Source organism: Chelmon rostratus, chromosome 12, assembly GCF_017976325.1.
Source record: "Chelmon rostratus isolate fCheRos1 chromosome 12, fCheRos1.pri, whole genome shotgun sequence".
NCBI classification, from domain to species: Eukaryota; Metazoa; Chordata; class Actinopteri; order Chaetodontiformes; family Chaetodontidae; genus Chelmon; species Chelmon rostratus.
The window spans coordinates 22,660,401-22,679,242 of NC_055669.1; the positions used below are offsets into that span (position 1 = coordinate 22,660,401).

General features: G+C 41.6%; 1 protein-coding gene across 1 annotated transcript in view; it reads right to left on the reverse strand.

The window, feature by feature from the left end:
• Positions 1-18,842, reverse strand: part of LOC121614460 (contactin-associated protein-like 4) — a 93,305-nt gene that overhangs the window by 49,282 nt on the left and 25,181 nt on the right. The window contains exons 3-4 of the mRNA XM_041948322.1: positions 6,384-6,577; positions 1,346-1,493 (exon numbers count right to left, since the gene is read on the reverse strand). Coding sequence (XP_041804256.1) covers positions 1,346-1,493; positions 6,384-6,577 — 342 coding nt within the window. The remainder of the gene's footprint in view (positions 1-1,345; positions 1,494-6,383; positions 6,578-18,842) is intronic.

The following is an 18,842-nucleotide window of genomic DNA, read 5'->3' on the forward strand; positions in this document are numbered from 1 at the left end:
TGCTGCCCAAACTGAACAACAGACAGGACTTGGGACGCAAACCACGTCCCTGTGGTTAATGGTTGATGTAACCATTCATTCACTCAGAAAAACGCCTCTGAACATAATCCAGGCAGCAATTCCATTTGCCAGCACAGAGTAATTGGAAAACCATTTAGTGATATATAAACCTATTTCCTCGGAGACGGGGCTGGTTTGACTCAACCTATGTCTCTATAGATTTTATGACATTAGACTACAACGACCAGCGCAGGTCAGCGGGTCTGGGCTTGTTTCTGCCGTGTCCCCTGACCTGCCATAACAGGCATGAGGGTACATGAACGGCTCTAACACACACTCAGCAGCATCTTGTCCTGTCATGTAGCAACACTGCTGCATTTAATACTTTTGTGCAGTTAATTTGTGGCGTTCTCTACAGAAAAAGGCTTTAATCTACGAACAGCAAATTAAACTGACAGTGTGTTTTCATTGCTAAAGTGAGTGACGGGAGATGTGTTAATTTTCCCTTTAGCATTACACACTGTGAAATAAGTGAAAAATTCTGAAATAAGACTATAAAGAGCAAACTATACATAATAAAACATCAAAATAAAAATCTGTTGTGAAACATGGAAAACAGCAGGTGAAGGAGTAAGATCTTGTTTTTTTTTTGTCTGTACAAACACTTTGTGATGTTTTTATTGTGCTGATGGCAGAGTTAATACAGCAAATCTGCTGCGAAATACAGACAATGCAAATGAAACCAGTGAAACTGTGAACACAATATGTTTTCCTGCTTTCTCAGAGAAGAGTGTGAAACATGATGATCATCAGTGTTGAGGTGAGAATCAAAAGAGGGAGACAACAGCTGGGAGGAAGCCTTTGTCTTTCTTGGTGTTTGAAATATGAAAAACACGAGGTGTGATGGTGATGTGTTAACAACAGGTAAAGAATTAACACAACAGGTGTACATAAAATAATAAGTGTGAAAAATATAAAAATAACGTCACTTTATGATGATTAGAAAGTATTCAGAGGATACGGTACATCGCTTTATACTTAGAGTGGGAGTGAAAACAATCTGGAAACCAATTAAAAGTCCACCAGATAAAGAAGAAAGCGCCTGCTCACAAACAAGTTCCCATAGGTCGGCCTTAAAGCTTGAACATTATAATGGTATTTTTAGATTAGTAGCTCCTTCCCTGCCCTCCTGTTTTACTCCCATCACCTGAGCTTCTCCACCAGTATCTCCACCTGCAGCTCCTCCCCTCGTCAGGTTAGTTTGCTCTCTTTGAGGCAATATCAGTGTGTACGCGAGGAGGATTTTCACCCTCTAAGCTGCAGATAGCTGGTGAAACAGACTTACTGTAAGGACATCCGTAGGTCTCCAGCCGGAGTCCAATCCTCCCACTGGGGTTCCAGTCCAGAGGAATGAGGCGGAGGAAGCGAGCGATCGCCGGCTGCTGCAGTTTGTACTGAACCACACTGTCTGCATTACTGTTACCTGGAAAAGACTGAAAACACACAGACACAATGAAAACACGCCAGCTGACCACACTTCACTTTTACCAGCAAAAACGAAATCGAAGTTTATTAATGGTGTTTGTGCAGAGTTTCCAGAAAATCAGCAAATGAAAGTGTGTTTCCTCCCATTTGTGTGACTATTAGGAGTTGATCAAGACAAACAGTTGGTGGCGCTAATTCTCCAGTCAGTTCTTCTAAACCACCACAGATGCACACTTAAAAAACTGGTTCATGTTCAAATGTGATGTTTTTGTCTCTTTTTGTCTCTGCAGTGGACATTAAAGTCACATGTTTCATGTACATCATGATTTATTGTTTAAGTTGTGCTTTGGTTTTATCAATCCACCGTTTCCACCTCAGCCAAGCTTTCTGTGATCTTTCCAATTTTTTTATTATAAATTTCCAACATTTTTAATGCACAATTGGAAAATGTGTATCAAAAGAAGTAAAATTGAATATTTGCATCTGCCACCACCATATAGCTAAACAGGTGAACTGTACAAATACTCTTCTTGTTGGTATTTTGTATAAATCATATATGTTCAAACTACCTTATTTCCTCTGGATTAACAAACATTTACAGCAAAACGTGAAATATGAAGAGTGAACGGCTCAGTCTGTCTACTTCCTGACTCATGGCTGAACGCCTGATGGATAGCTCTTTTCATCTCTTTCCATCTCTCCCATCTGGACATCTATCCTAATTACATCCTCCCTTCAAGTTGACATGCCGGTTAACTGGCTCTCCCACTGCTGAATAAAAGCTTAGACACATAATTAACTTATTAATTCCTCTGTAATCATGAGAGAGCGGACTCGGATCTCCTCATAAGATGAAGAGAGACGTGTTGTAGTATAATAGTCTTGGCATAGTGTATGTTATGTCCTGTGTGTGTGGCCATGTAGTACTCATGTTGTGGGGACAGAATGAAAGTCCTCATAATGTAAATCATTAAATTTTAGGATGAAGACTTAAGGTTAAGGTTAGGTGTGTGTGTGTGTGTGTGTGTGTGTGTTTTGTATTTCAATTTGCATTAAAAACTTAAGTTCCTCTTTCAGTCACAAGGAACAAATACACAAATAACACACACAGAGCAGCAGACACACGGCAGCATATTAAAATCACAGAACCAGCAAATATTTGGTTGGTGTGTGTGTGTGTGTGTGTACTGTACATATGTGAATGTACTGTACAGCTGTGAGTCAATTACACTCACGTGCCAGCTTTTTTTTTTAGACCAAGCAGCTGAACGCAGCTTTTCCTCAAAGCTGATGAACCAGAAGAGCCGTCGGCTCAGCAAACTGGCGAGAAAACAGCATCCCATTAACTTGTGGAAAAATGACCTGAGTCTCTCGAAGAGTTTGAAAGACAGGGAGCTGGAGAAACAGGAAGGAGGGAGCTGAATGTCTCCCACAGAGCTCAGCGTCCTGTCTTCACACCTGCGTTAACTGCCATACATAATGTTTCAGAGTGGTGAATTCACACAGCAGATGCATTAATGAGCTAAATGTCTTGTTTGTCTCATGTTGATATTAATGTGCATCTCATCCTTCACTCAGTTCGCAAGCATTTTTTCCTCTCAAAACATTAAAAAAGTAATATTATCATTGTATTACTCCTCTCATCATTATTTGCCCCTCAAACTTAACAAAAAGAAAAAAAAAAACGCTTCAGGTCTTGTTCCTCTCTTCTCTTCTTCCAGAAGCTTAGTAGGTTGATCCAACAACTTCCTCCTCTGACAGACTCCGTAAGCTCGGCTGTCTGATGCACAGAGGTTGAGAAACGCTTTGAAATGCGACCGGGATTGTGCTCAGTTTATGTAGAGCGTCGGATCAACCTGTTTTTAAGCTGCGAGAAGCCTCTCTGCTCTTTCAGAGAAGATCCTCAGCGCTGAGATTAGCTGGATTCTCTCCATACGAGGAAACTGTCTCTACTTCGAATCAAAACCTCCTCTCTGCACCGCGGTAACAAAGGTGGTTTCGCCCTCCATGAGCGTCCATGCTCACAGTGGGTTTAGTGGGTGTTTTTCTATATTTGTTGCACTGCTTGATTTGGTATAAACTCACTACCAGCATGCAGGTGAGAAACTGTTAAAATCTGGATCTTTGTGCTGACACAATTCATCACTGTGTTTGCTTCAAACACAAAGCGGGACAAATACAGGTTCAACACAACACATGCGATGGCAAAACACTGAAGGGGAGTGTGTGTCTGCCAGGAGGTGGGAGGTGAAGCCCCCTCTGTTGTCCATCCGACTGACTTCTTCATTAACCAGCTCCACACAGATGAGCTTCTGACTGTACAGTTTACAGTCAAAATAGCCTACGTGATGTATGAAACCATGAACATTATTCCATTTGTGACTTCTATTTATGATAATGTAATGCTGCTTTGGTAGGCTAGGTTTATATTCTTTCTATGAGGTTCTTTGAACTATGTATGTAAGTATGTATGTTGTTAGCTGTTGAGCTAGCTCAGGGGTCGGCAACCCGCGGCTCCGGAGCCACATGCGGCTCTTTCATCCCTCTGATGCGGCTCCAGAAAATAATTAATGAGCATTTAATTAAAATGTATTTTATTTAGTTCGTTCGTTTTGAACCAAACACTGCGCGCGCTCACAGATGACAGCTTACGATCCTGCGTAAAGATGCAGGTGACGGCGCACAGCGCTGAGGTTCAAGAGCAGAAATCACATGAACCACGTTTGATTAATATTTTAATTGCCTATTATTTAGCACATATTCATATGTTTTCATTGTTCAGTGAAATAGTCCTTTTATTATTCAGGTAGACAGCTGACTGCACGCGCCAGTAAAAGACTGACGGCACGCTGAGGGTGGATGTATTTTTGGTGGAGAACTTTTTTCATAAATACAAGAAGGACTCAAATAGACACTGAGTATTTTACTTCAAAGTAAATTTCAACCCAACGAGTTCAAAATGTTTTTATTGCACGCAGAAATGTCATTTCGTTTTCTCTGCAGTCGTTCATTGATTTCAGAAATGCAGCACATTAGAGTTTGTTTGCATAAAGGGGAAAAAACTTTATATGCAGCGTTGTTTTATTTTAAACGTCAAAAGGGTTTGCGGCTCCCAGTGCTTTCTTTACTGTGGGAAACTGGTCCAAATGGCTCTTTGACTGGTAAAGGTTGGAGACCCCTGAGCTAGCTGAATCAGTTCAGTTGTCCTTGACTCTTTGTGCAAAAAAAGACTAGAAAAGAAGTAAATTGAATAAAATGAATTACATTTGCATCTTTTTGTGTGCATCACCTCTATTTTGAATAGACTTTGTTGGGATCGGTGATTAGGAAGCTAGCAAAATGATGCAGTGCAGCCTAAAAATAGAGGCAGTCTTGAAGGAAAAATGTGATATTTCGGGGAATATGTTTTGCTTTTATTGCTGAGAGTGAATGAGAGGATAGATCGCTCTCATCACTGTACGACAAGTATGAAGTCAGACCTTCTTCCAGCAGCTGGCTAACTTAGCTTAGCATAAAGGCTGAGGCAATACAGGTAGCCTTTGTTCAAAGGTAACAAGATCTGTGCACCAGCACCTCTAAGTTACATCTCAATTATTTAGCACAAAACCCTAGAAATATTTCTACACATAACAACCTTAAAAAAGCAAATTGTTGTCTCTACACTTTGTTTTTCAGATACAGCTGTTCTTCAAAGTAAAAATATAAAGGGATTGAACATGATTTTAAAAGCACCACAGCTTTGGCTCAGGAATTTTTCCTCATTGATTTCAGTGCTCCAGGCTTCAATGCATGCTCTCAGCCAGGAAAAGTGTCTCTCTGCTGCCTCTCTGCTGCCTCTCTGCCCTGCTCTGTGTCCGTCAACAGCAGCTTAAGTGTTTTGGCAACAGGTCCGCACAGTCAGCAGAGCCCTTTCATTGGTTCATCCATTATTAATGATGAGTCAAAGGCTCCTGATGACTGTGATTATCTCCTCAGGATGGACTGATCCCTGCAGACCAGTGCTGCTAAACACCATGTTCACTGTAAACATGACTGTGGTATTCCAGGAAAATTAGCTGTAATGAACCTGACAGGTGTTCACATTGATTACCTGGTGCTGTACGGTACTGTTTGTGGACTGCTGTAAGATGGTGCCGTTTCATACCACTGTAGCCTTTTTTCTCGTTGTTTTTAATGGGTTAATTGTCTTCTGTTTGGCCCCATCTATAGAGTCCTGTGAAAATGTATTGCCTTAAAGGGAATTACACATAAGTCATACCTATAATGTCTTTCTGCCAGTGTGACAAGCTAAAAGACAATGCATGCAGTTTAGAGGTTATTAAATCCATGGTCTGTCAAGGGATTATTGTGATAATATATTAATTAATTTACATGTCAGAGTGGCTGAGAAAACCATATTTTGTTTAAATACAGTGACAATTATGACAAATTATGTATAAAATGCGTATAAGATGCAAATGAGTTTGTATGTTTTGTATTTGGTTAGTTTGAGAGAGTTTCACTGAGCTACAGCTAATGGCTGGAACCTGTTCTGAATGCCAGCAATAATTTAAAAGCCTTCACAAATTTGTGATTTACTGCTATATAATGAAACATTACTTGATTTCATTAATTTGGGACTTTCTATGGTAGTTGAATTGCCCTTGTATTAGATTATTTTAGACAACAGCGCTAAACAAAAAAAGCAGCCTGTTCATCCATTTCCAGAAAATGACTGCTTTAGCACATTCTGGCCCTCAAGCAGATGCCTTCAACAACAAAAAATGCAGCATTGTTCAGTTTTGTCACTGGACTGTGCTGTTTTCAGTTTAAGGGCCCCCCGATGTCCTACAACAACACTGGCTGCAATAATCAGACTTACTTTACAGACTCACAGATGTACTTCAGTATGGACTCACCCCGATACTGTCCTCCTGTCTGTACTGCTTCCAGTTGTGTCCCGTGTCGCTGAACATCAGCAGGTACGACGTCAGCCAATCGGAGCTGCCGTAGCGACCCTGAGTAGCGACGGCAGTGATCTTGGTCCGCTCGCCCAGGTCGACCTCCAACCACTGATACCTGTCCGAGGTGAGAGGAGACCAACCTCCAGCTCCTGCAGGGAGAGAAAATTAAAGAAAAGATTGATTTATTACAGTCCACTGTGTTATATATTTTCATGTGTTTTGCTAGTTTTGCTGGAAGAGATGATTTGTTTCATTCCTAGACACTGCAGGAGTTTTCTAATAAAGGCAATTGAATCTAACAAGTGTAATACACTTTGATTGCTGATGTGTAAAACACAAAATGTTTCCCTCACCTTTGTGTAAAACACAAAATGTTTCCCTCACCAACACTCCCCCTCCTTGCGCCACAAACAGAAAATGTATAAATAAGACAAAGATAATAAATGATATTAGGTCATTAAATAAACATTTTCTTTCATTAGTTGGGATGGATGCATTGAAAAGCACGTGAATGGCTAATATAAAAATAAAAGACAACGAACTAGAGAGTTCACAGTCACGCTAGCGGCTCTGTGAGGCTCAACTGAGGCACAACAATTCTTTAACCTTCATGCTAACCCTGCCACACGAACACGGCCGTAAAGATAATGCTATAATGCTGATCTTTAGGCAATAAAACACCTACCTTGTTGACCGTAATTATTTTAGCGTGCTAGCATGCTCAAATTCTCTAATTAGCCCTGAACCCAAAGTACAAGTGAGGCTAATGGAAATGTCCTTATTTTGCATTTGTATTTGAATCTGCATTACTTGCATTTATCTGGTCATGAATAAAATTCAAATAGTCAGAGGATCACCAGAGTCAGTGTAATTCATCCTGAGGTGGATGTTAATGTCTGTGGAAAATTTCACTGCAATCCATCCAGTAGTTGATGAGATATGTCAGTCTGGACCAAAAGACCAAAAGAAGCATGTTTTTGGTCACTTCGATCACTGAAACATTTCCTTCCTCATGGTGAGATCCCTCACTTATATCTTCTTTGACCTCAGGGCTGAGAGGTTTTACTCGATCTAGTTCATGACAAACACCACACATCACTGTGTAGCCCCTGATTACATCATCAATGAGAAGCTGCATTGATTTGCCTCACAGAACAGCAGACCATTTGCATCCTTTCCCAAGAAGCTGTGGCATGATCTATTGATTAGATGAACAGTTTGTTTTCATGTCTGGATCTTTTGCTATATTGAATATCATCAATAGGAGCTGGTGGTGCCAAGCATTGATTAGTTTTACAGTACCCCTGCAGGTCTGTATCCTTTCCCGTATTACATTTCACGAATAAAGAGCAGAGTTGTGACATATTGATCGGTTGCACTCTAGGTCAATAGGCTGAGAAAATGGAAAGGGGGTTTGATGAAACATGCAGATAATTTATTTTAAAAGTGTAGTTTTTTTTTCTATAGTATTGTCTAGCTGCTAATTATACTAGTAACAATGTGTCTTTCAATAAACACTGTGGTGTTATTGATTGTCATTAAATTTGTTTGTATTTTTAAATAGAGACAACAGCTACAAGAGAAAGAATATGAGTGTGTGTGTGTGTGTGTGTGTGTGTGTGTGTGTGTGTGTGTGTGTGTGTGTGTATGTCATGGTATTCTGTCAGGCCTTTGATGCATCATCAACACTCTAGAGCCCTTCCAGGCCTGATACTACACGCTGCATTGAGTGAACACACAGTCAGATACAGCTCCAGGAGCGAAATGCAAAAGACTGGACGGGATGTGGTTTTAATTTCGGAGAGAAAACAATGACTTGCTATCGTTAATGTCAGACACCTGCATGCCTTGGAAGAGGGGCCTTCTTGTGCAGTTCTTCCCAAGGGAACTTTCAATTTTAAACCCTTAATGGGGGTTTTGGAGGTTTTTCTTTGCCCCATTGGAGGTTGGTGTCATTAACTGTTTTACATTATTTGCTTTTTTAAATTGTTTTTCTTTACTTTTTTCTTTTGTTTTGTCATTGTTAATGTCGGACACCTGGATGCCTTTAACGAGGGTCCTTCTTGGCCAGTTTTTAGTTACTTGAGACCTCACTAAAGGCCCATTGGAGGTTGATGTTGTGTTGTGATGTTTAATTTTTATTGTTTTTTTTTAATCTGTTTTTCTGCATTTATTTGTTATTGTGAATGTCGAGACCTGTGCAAGCCTAGGAAGAGGGCCCTTCTTGTGGAAATCTCCCCAAAGGAACACACAAATTCATCTCACTAATGTGGTTTTGGGGTGTATTTTTCCTTGCCCACTGGAGGGTGGTGTTGTGACACATGCATTTTTGTTTCATTTATTTTTTGTGAAACTTTCTGTCATTGTTTATGTCATGACACCTGCAAGTTTACCTCACTACTGGGATTTTTACATGTTTTCCCTTGTCCACCCAGAGGGTGGTGTCATTACAAGCATTCTTGTTTCATTGATCCTTTCCATTATTATTAATGTCAAGACACGTGCAAACCGTGGAAGAGGGTCTCTCTTGTTGAATTCTTCCCGAGGGAACTTCAAAACTTTACATCAGTAATGGGGGTTTTGGAGGTTTTTCCTTGCCCACTGGAGGACGGTTGGTTTTGTGACATGTTTCTGTTGTTGTTTTTTTTACTTTTTTAACTTTTACATGTCTCGTTATTGTTAATGTCTGATACCTGTAAGCCTTGGAAGAAGGTCTGTCATGTGTAATTCTTCCCAAGGGCTCTTCCTACTTTACCTCACCCATGGGGGTTTTGGAGGTTTTTCCTTGCCCACTGGAGGGTGGTGTCATGACACGCATTTTTTTGTTTCATGATTTTACTCTGATTCATTCTATTTTTGATAATGTCAAGACAACTGCAAGCCTTGGAAGAAGGTCCTTCTTGTGCAATTCTTCCCAAGGGAACCTCCTATTTTACCTCACCCATGTGGTTTCTTTGGAGGTTTAGTGGAGTTTAGTTTGTTAATTTTTTAATTGCTTTACTTATACATGTCTCGTTATTGTTAACGTCTGACACCATATGTATGGCTTGGAAGAGGGTCCTTCTTGTGTAGGTCTTCCCAAGGGTTTTTGGAGGTTTTTCCTTGCCTGCTGGAGGGTGGTGTTGTGACGCGTTAATTTTTTTCGTACTCTATCATTTGTTATTGTTAATGTCAGTCACCTGAGGGACTTGGGAGAGAGTACTTCTTCTTTCTCACTGAGTCTATGTAATGTCCCGTCAAGTAATGTAAACAGGCTGAAGTGTGTGTGTGTGTGTGTGTGTGTGTGTGTGTGTGTGTGTGTGTGGGTGGGTGTAGATGTAGGTGTTTGTGTGTGTGTGTAGGTGTTTGTGTGTAGGTGTTTGTGTGTGTGTGTGTGCTCAGTGGGACACTGGTCAGCAGCCTCCTCCTTCAGAATCGTCCATCTGGCGTTTGAGCTCCGAGGCGTTGCTTTGGCCTGACAAAGCACTTTCCAACAAACACACACACACACACACACACAGAGGCACACACACACACACAAATAAAGATAAACATACACAACCACTAATACAGAGGATAGAGCAAGGAGTCGAGAGCACACACACGCCATCGCTGGGAGTCTATGCGTTCTTAGAAAGCATTAAATGCTTTCCAAGACAACAAACAGTATAAATGTCAGTTGTCCTCATGATACCCCTCTGTTGTCTGCTTTGTGTCGTAGCAGCAGCAAGCGTTTTGAAACAAAGCTACCAACAGAATTTATCCTACGCCTCCAGAGGACAGTGCTGATCTGTTCAATAGAGCTGAAGTCAAAACTGATGCCTGTGAGCCTGTAGAGCCTCTTTGCCACACAAATCCATAGAAAAGAGTCAGCTGTAACACTTTCATGTTATTTGTTTGGTCAAGCAGTCAGCCATACTGCTGATGTCATAGATATTTTCCAGAGGATGCACTGAACATCATATAGCTGGTAAATTAGAGCGTTTCCCCTTCTAGCTCAGCTTCCTCTTCACCATGATTCTCAATGCCTCAATCAGTACATATTCCAGTAGAGCACTGTAGCCTCAGGTGCTGGCACCCATCCCAACTGATTCACATGGAAGCCAAAAAACAATATACTGGCAAAAAGCAGAGATACAGTCCTGAGGTCACCAAATTCCCCAACAGAATAGATGACAAGCCACATCTTTGATGAGGCCCGACACCTTCCACGGACTGAATGATGAGAAAAAAGCAAACAGCTCTTTTTCCTTCCAAGCGTTCCCACACCACTGAGGAGTGTCGACCACTGTTCAGACTTCACAGCTGGGTCTATACATAGTCCAATCAGGAATCTGTCTAAGAAGACACGTTTCACACATGCACGCTAGAAAACAAGATGGTGACCTCCCGACTGCAAACCGAAGAAATCCTTTGTTGTATTTGTCAAGAAAAAGTTTTTTTAAAAGTAAATATTGTGTGGGATCACTTAATGAGGACATGAGCAGAGATGGAGAGTACATTATATAAAGCACAGCCACAGGTTCAGGTTCACTTCGTTTGCTTCTTTTCTTCTATGTTTCCTGAGGTTTTGAGGTGTCCAATCAAGACAGGGGCAACAAATCAAATAAAAATCACATTTAAAAAAAATGAAGAGGAGGCAGTTTACATCTCAGGGTTTGGTGGTTTACTACATCTAAGGTACTGGCATCTAATGGTGGCAAAAGGCTGAATTTTAGTTTGGTTTTCTGATTAAGGTTAAATCACTCTTCTTCTTATGATTCTGAAATAACTCTTAACAGCATGCGGCGGCAGGTCGAAAAAAAAAGCTCCGCAGTGAAAATGAATCTGGGTCGCTCTGGTGGCTGGTGGAGCCTGATCTTTAACGAGCTAAAGGCCAAAGCTAATAAGCATTGACTAACAGATGTGCCCAGCGACGGAAGAAGAGAAAAGAGCAGACACTCTGACCTTTACTCATGAAGATTATACTGCAGAAGAAGAGAGAAAGAGATCAGAGGGAAACGACGAAGAGAGCGAGGGGCCTTACAAAGATTTACTGTGTCCACCCCGTCAGATATAATTGAAACAGCAGCAGACTGATGGCTAATGGTCCGAACACTTCCTGTCACGGCTGTCACTTTAAATCAAAGAGATCTCCCTGGTTTCTTTCTCCCCTGGTGTCAAGGAACCGACTCTAACCATCCGCTGAGAAATGAAGCTACCGTCCAATCCGAACGCCTAACTCTCCTCTGCTTTGACTTTACCGGTCAGGGAGCGGGTTCTCACTCAGCGATTAAACAGCTTTTTATTTGTATTGAAGTTTTTTAATTTGTGGATTTAGTCATACAGGCTACTGTTGTGTAAAGGCTTAGTCACATCTGATTTCACCAACAATAATGTCACTACTGTACGATTGATACCAAGCAGCTTTGTTAAGCCACCAGACAAAAACTTGCGAGCAACTGTCAAACCATTACTTCTCTGACTGCACAGCTGTTCTAGAGCCATCTCTTCCATTTTGAATTTGTTTTTATTTAGACGTTAACATGGTTTGACGTCACCTTTCAAAACAACATAAAAACTCTGCTTTATATTTCTAGGAAGAAAGGAAGCAGATCTATACTTTAGTGCCTCACGCTATAGCAACATATGCAGTCCCAACATATGTCTCTCTGTCATTTCCCTGCATCTATTATGGCTCTCTCAAGATCTTATCATTCCACACCAGATGCCCTCAGAGTTTCTTTTCCAGTCACCTGCACACCTGTCCCTCATTTCCACATTGAGCCACACCTGTGCCCTGTTACCTTATTAAGTCTTGGTACAAATACCAGGTTCTCTTGATGTCACTGTTGCCGTGCCGCCATCATATTGAGCCATTTCTGCGTGTTCTCCTGCCTTCATGTGTGTTCAAAGGCCTTCTGCCTATCTTTGACCAGCCTTCCAGCTTAAACCTGCTGACAGCCTGAAATTCCTTTAATTCACCCAGTGTGTCTGCATTTGGGTCCTTTTCCCTGTCTGCATCTTGAACTGTGACAGCAGTAGGTTATGCAGCCAATAGCAGAGACAGAAATCTGGAGACTTGCACTGCTTGTGTTCTTCCCAACAAGTTTCTGATGCCAGTGGAGATAACTGATGGCATCAAGTGCTCAGTAATGATGACTTCAACGAATGAAAGACTATAAATGTACTTTTGGGGCGTATACATGCACAATCATGCAACACAATCATGTACAACACATCTATCTAGTGTTGCATTGGTGAGATCCAACGCCGAACTACAAATCACTTCCTACGCTGAAGGCACAGCCACACAAGAATACAAATCACCCTTCAAGTCCAACATCCTTACAACTTTAGAACATTCAATACACGTTTTTCTGGAAAGTGGATGTGTGGAAATGAGACAGCATCGCTGACAAGCTGTTACCAGCATGCAGGAAAAAGAATGGATGATTCAATGAGCGTCATTTGCCACCAATATTCTAAATTTTTGTTAAATTATATGCGTTTCTAGAACAAATTTCACATTATTGCATGTTCACAGGCTAAAACATCCTTCTAGGTTCAAAGTAATTTATTGGAATTCATTCATTTGAAGTGTATTTATTGAATATTCTCTCTATTCTCCCTATAATTTTATGCCAAATCAGATTTCTGTCCAGATAATTTCCCGCAAATGATCAAACTATTATTGGGAAATAATGAGCAAGCTTTATTGCTCCCCCCTAATAAGTCCCATCAGCACATAGTTGATGTTCATCTGATAACATAATAAAAATTGATTCAGTTGATTCCTGAATCATGTGCTCAGTCCATTAGCTTGATGGTAACACAAAATGGGAATTACCATAAACGCGCTATGGAAATTACTATCGCAATCACAATAATATTATCTTCACAAATTATCCATTTTACTTTACATGCTACCCATAAAACAACATGAGTGCTCATACTTAGAGTCATGTATTTCCTCACAGCTGCTGACTTCACATTGCTAAAAAGTCATAATAGCAAATCGCAATTCATGTAGAATCCATTCTCGGATGCCAAATATTCTTGGGTTAAACCCATCAATCAGGAGATAAGCATATCATCCCAGCCATAATAATACAGTAGGGTATACTTTTAATTGATTTTGGAAGATTAAGGCAAATTCTGTCTCATAAAACAGCGAAGCAAAATTGTATAAAACAGCATAACCCAACTTGAGGCGGGTTAATCACCTTTCTCATCCCTGATACTTCAGTACTGCAGTTCACCTTTAAGGACTCTGATACCTGAAACCAACTCAATTTGTCCCTCTCTCCGTTGTCTCTGGTTATTAGAGCAGTGCGGGTACAGTAGCGTCTGTAACAGGTGAGAATGAGAGCCGGTCAGGCTGCACAGCTCTCCTTCTGCTTTCCTGCTGAAGGGAGACCAAGCTTGACACGAGTCCACTCTGGACAGCGGCTTCACTATAACAAACAGATGGACGGATGAGTAAAGAAAGGACTGCTCAATCATTAATAATGCACCGAAATTCCACCTAACAGCTACGGAGGACTGGCATGAACGAACAGAGACTGAGGAGTGAAATGAAGAGTCAAGCAGAACTGAAAAGGCCGGGCAGGCAGAGGAAGAGGTGAGCCCTTGCAGCGAGAGGCAGGTAGGAAAGTGACCAGGCGGGATAGAGACAGGTAACAGGCAGACTATTTAAAGCAGGCCTGGAGCGAGAGCTCATAATTTGCATGAGAATAGCAGGCCCGGATGGAAATATCAGCAGCATGATAACATGTCAGACGGACAGAGAGCCTAATGGGCCCGAGGCAGCAGGAGGCTGGAAAACACCGGACGTCTCCTGTCGGCAAAGTGAAGCATGTTTCCACTCGACTTTCAAGCGTAACATTGGAGCTCTACAATAAAGCACACGCTGAACACACACATGTAAATCCATACAGACAACCAGAACAGCTTCCAGTTAAAGTTTAGGTCCACTTTTAAGTGTCACTCATTAAAAAGTGGTTACTGTGGCACAATATGTCTTTTAAAAGTCCATTCCAGCACAATCACAGCAGCGCCACTGATATGCAATTGTCAACATTGCCTGAGAAACGATAACGTTTCAACATGAAGACTGCTATTAACATTTGGCAAGAAGACAGAGTTGGTTAATTAGTTCTCACCAAGAAAATGTGACTGTGGATGGAGTGAAAGTTATAATTACAACAGAACACTGTGCAGACGAGCAGACGATCATTTAAACGATGATAATTGAAAGGAAGGAAGACAAATGGAAAGAGAGAGGAGAAGCAGAACTGGGGGAGAAATGACAGATAAAAAGTGAAGAAGGGAAATCAAAATGAAGAATAAGACAGACTGAGGATCAAAACAGAGCTATGAGCCCAAAACAGTGAATCATCCATCCTGCAGGTTCTCGCTGAATGAGACATTCATCTCCAATCAGCCGGCTGACAGCCTTTCAGCCAATTCTGGCTTCCAGATGTAAAAATGATGTGCATGCACAAAATATTGAGTGTGTAGCCTTTCAAAAGAATCTGCCATGTATACAAAAAGAGTGTGTGCGTGTCTCCGCAAACGCCACACACAAACACATTCATCACTGCTGAGCTGCATGTCATGAAACAATGTGGCAAAAAGCAACAACAAAGAGGGAATTTGTGGACGTCTCAACGGTAGCAGACACTGTATCAACCTGCTGCAATTACACAAAGGCCAGTGTCAGATGGAGAAAACAGCAGCTCTGCTCTACATTTAAGCAAGATTAAGTGGGAGTGAGTTAACGTGGGCATTGGCTGGACTCCATATGTTTATTTGTGGTGTCCTGACCTTGTGTGCTAGAAAATGGTACAATAAGTAGAAACTACTCTGGTTTTTGTTTTCCAGGGCAATGATAATAATAGTAATAATAATAAATCTAGAAGAAAATGATCTGTTCTTTTGACAGATACACCTGGACGTGTTTTCTTGAAAATATCTGCCAGTATGGTTGCAATTAGAAAGTCAACCTTTGAGCACTGCAAATCAGGTATTATTCTGACTTCTCTTTCTTGATTCTTGTGCAGCCACCTGCATTATTGTGTACTTCTTTCAGCATACACACACATATTTCATGATGATTTCAGTTTGAAACAGGTTGAAATACTGTTGCTGCACTGGCTGCTTTTTGTTTTGTCAGAGTTTTAAGCTGCTGATGAAATTATCCCATTAGCGCCAGGCCTCCTAAGGACATGCTACCGTCACTGCTGCTGTGCCTCATGTGAGCATGTTATGAATATTACACCAGCATTTGACTAATGCGCCGCTGCCAGTGGCTGATATGAAACCTGACTAACCTCCAACACACAATATGTCTGTAACCACGTGACACAGTCCCATTATTTGCTTAAATCAGCAACACCTTTTCAGTATGTTAGCATCAGCAGTACCAATTTATGTCAAACCTGGAATACAGTCTGGTGCTGCAGATAATGGGAAAGTTTAGCATAATCTAATTCAAGGTGTTTGTCTCAGTCTGCACATAGTGTTACTGTACACATCCGGCTCTTTATACAGTCTATGGTCAGACTACACAAGTTCCAGAAGAGATCCATCACCTGGTTGCACATAAACTGAATGAAAATGAAGTAGATGACTCAATTCTGGTCACGGTCCAATGTTAAAAATCAAGCCCATGTATGAAATACCTGCATTTATCCTGTGCTGGTATTCTAGGGCTCTGATAATCTGCTCATTTAGTGAGTAAATGAACTGAAAGCAAAGCTGCTCCTCTGAGAACAACTGGAGGAGGCAGAGAGTTAGTGGCAGCAGCAGGAGATGGAAATGAGACGGAGACGTTCATTTATTCATCGATTTCCTCAGCAAACAGCTGGAATCGTGTCGGCTTTGCACCCTGAATGCAGCCAGGGAGGAAAATGTGACACAAACAGCTCTGCTAATCTGCCAACAACTAGAGCTGGATTTGAAAAATGCTGATGCTAATCCCTGCATTTCCTCATATTGACATGATTACTATTAATGAGAGGAAGCCTGCTCTTTGCACAGGCATTCTGAGGACGAACAGCACGTCTACCACCTACCGCAGATTGGAAAACTACGCAGGACAGATATGGTTATCAAGGGTAAAGCTGTTATGGTGGAAATGACATGACTGGAAACTCACGATTCTGAATTTATATTGAATTACTTCTCTTTTTTTTTGGCCACTTGGGGCAACGCAATTCCCTGTTAACATGCAAACTATTACATTATACAGCTGATACGGTGAATGTGTTAGCAAACAAATGCTTATCTACACATCCAGCAGGGCAAAATTAGCATTTATGTGAAGGCGTGTGTGGATCCACCTGATGAATGCACGTCTAATACTCGGTTTTTAGCTCTGTTCTTGGTCTGTGCTGCACTTTTTCTGTGGACGCTCCGAGTGCTTCTACTTGAAAATATCTGAGCTTTTCAGCAACGCGCCGCTGTCCTTACTGCCGCTCCTTTTCAAGCAACCAATGGGGGTCGACTTATCATACGTCACCATGGTAACCAAAAAAATGGTAGAGAAGGTTGTTCTGTCTGCACTGAGCTTTATGATCATAACAGAGACAGAAAAACCCATTTGTGGAAGCAGATCATCTGGACGCTAAGCGTTGCTGGTGAGTGCTGCGTCTTTGTCACCATACGCGTTGTAACCCTCTGTTAACGTAGCTAATGTCAATCAAAACCCAGGTGCAACTTTGTTTTCTCTCACCGCGCAAGCAACACATTCTCATTGTCAACTTGTCACATTCAGACATTTAGTGAGGACGTCTTCTTGTCACTTTTGAAGGCACTGGGACCCCCTTTAGTGTCATTTTTTATGTGCAGGGCTCAAAACAGTAATTGTCCGGTTAGCATCGTCTGCTTGTACTTTCAAAATAAAGCTTGCTGAGAGCAATAATAAACATGTGGTTAACGTTGAGAAATGATCGCACTTTGGTTCGGTTCAGGCACCCAAACTGCTGAGCTTTACAAAAAAAATCATAGTTTTGCTTAAAAATAAGCACTTGGGATACCCAGTGCCTTAAAAAGTGACACCAAGGAGTCCTGACCAAGCGAGTCGGGAGTGAGAACTGGTTGCTTTACAAACTTAAAGAGACATCTTCTGTTATTGTGGAATATTTGGGCTGTTTTATAGTCGCACTTATAGTTGCCTGACTGTGGATCCATCTCTCACATCAGTATGTTACAACAGGAACAGTGATGCTTTTAAAGAGAGTGGAAGAAGTCAAAATGTTTCATCATGACTGTGAAACCACTGATAACCCAACAAAAATACAAAAATGCCAAAAATACAAAAGTCAGTAATGTCACTCCATCAGAAAGTGTTGATAATGTTAAATTGAATTTTAAATTTTATTCACTCTAGTAATCCCAAACTGGGAAATTAGTCTCTGCATTTCACCCATCGCTGATTTACTGAAACACACACATGCACATGCAACATGCAGTGAGACACACAGGAGCAGTGGGCTGCCACATCAGGCGCCCGGGGAGCATATTGGGGGGTTAAGTGCCTTGCTCAAGGGCACATCAGCGGGAGGGGGGGAGTGAATACTCCACCACATCCAAGTTTCTCTGCCAGTCCGGTGGGGGGAATCGAACTGCGACCCTCCGGTCACAAGCCGCTTCTCCAACCTCTAGGCCACGGCTGACAATAAGTCCATGACATATGTTGAGCTTTTCAGAGCCTGGTTGTTCACAGGCAGCAGACTGGCAGCATTTAGCACCAAAGACATTGTTTGCCTAAAGTCTCAACCATCAGACTAGCTGAGGACTGAGCAGTGTTCTGCAGGCTCTGCTTCCTTTGCTCTCCCAGGTGGTGAAAATCATTCAGATCCAGATTAAACCTCGCCCCCCCCAGCTGATTCTGAGCTTTGATGTCGGGATAAAGCAGCGGAGCTCGTTCCCTGCAGAAAGCGCCACAACAAACCATGATCATTTTGTCAAAGCCTCACATCAGCATCCAGCATAGGACTCCCTGCTGGCTTTTCGTGTTGGATCAACAAACATTCACATTTATCCAACACATACAGCATCTATAGAGAATAATGACGGGACAAAGCAGCTTTCGCTTGTTCTCTCTTTTATTCTGTCGTGCCTCTTAGAAACTTTTCTGATCCTCTGTCTCCCTCTAAAGTAGTCACTGGTGAGTTGTCTGTGTGAAGCCAGTAAAAAGTTTCCTGTTTGTTAGCTTTCATGATGTGTGTCCTGAGCTTAAACCAAGTCTCACTGGCACTGAGCTGCATAGCAGCTCCTCGGTAACAGATGATCTGATTAAAAACATTTGATACAGACAAAGCAACATTTAGATAACCTTTAATCTGCATTTAGTTGCTGCATAATTCTCTGAAACAGCAGCAAGGATTCCTGCCAGCCTGCCACTCCCTGAATAATCACTGTTTCACATAAAAAGGGGATGTTATCAAT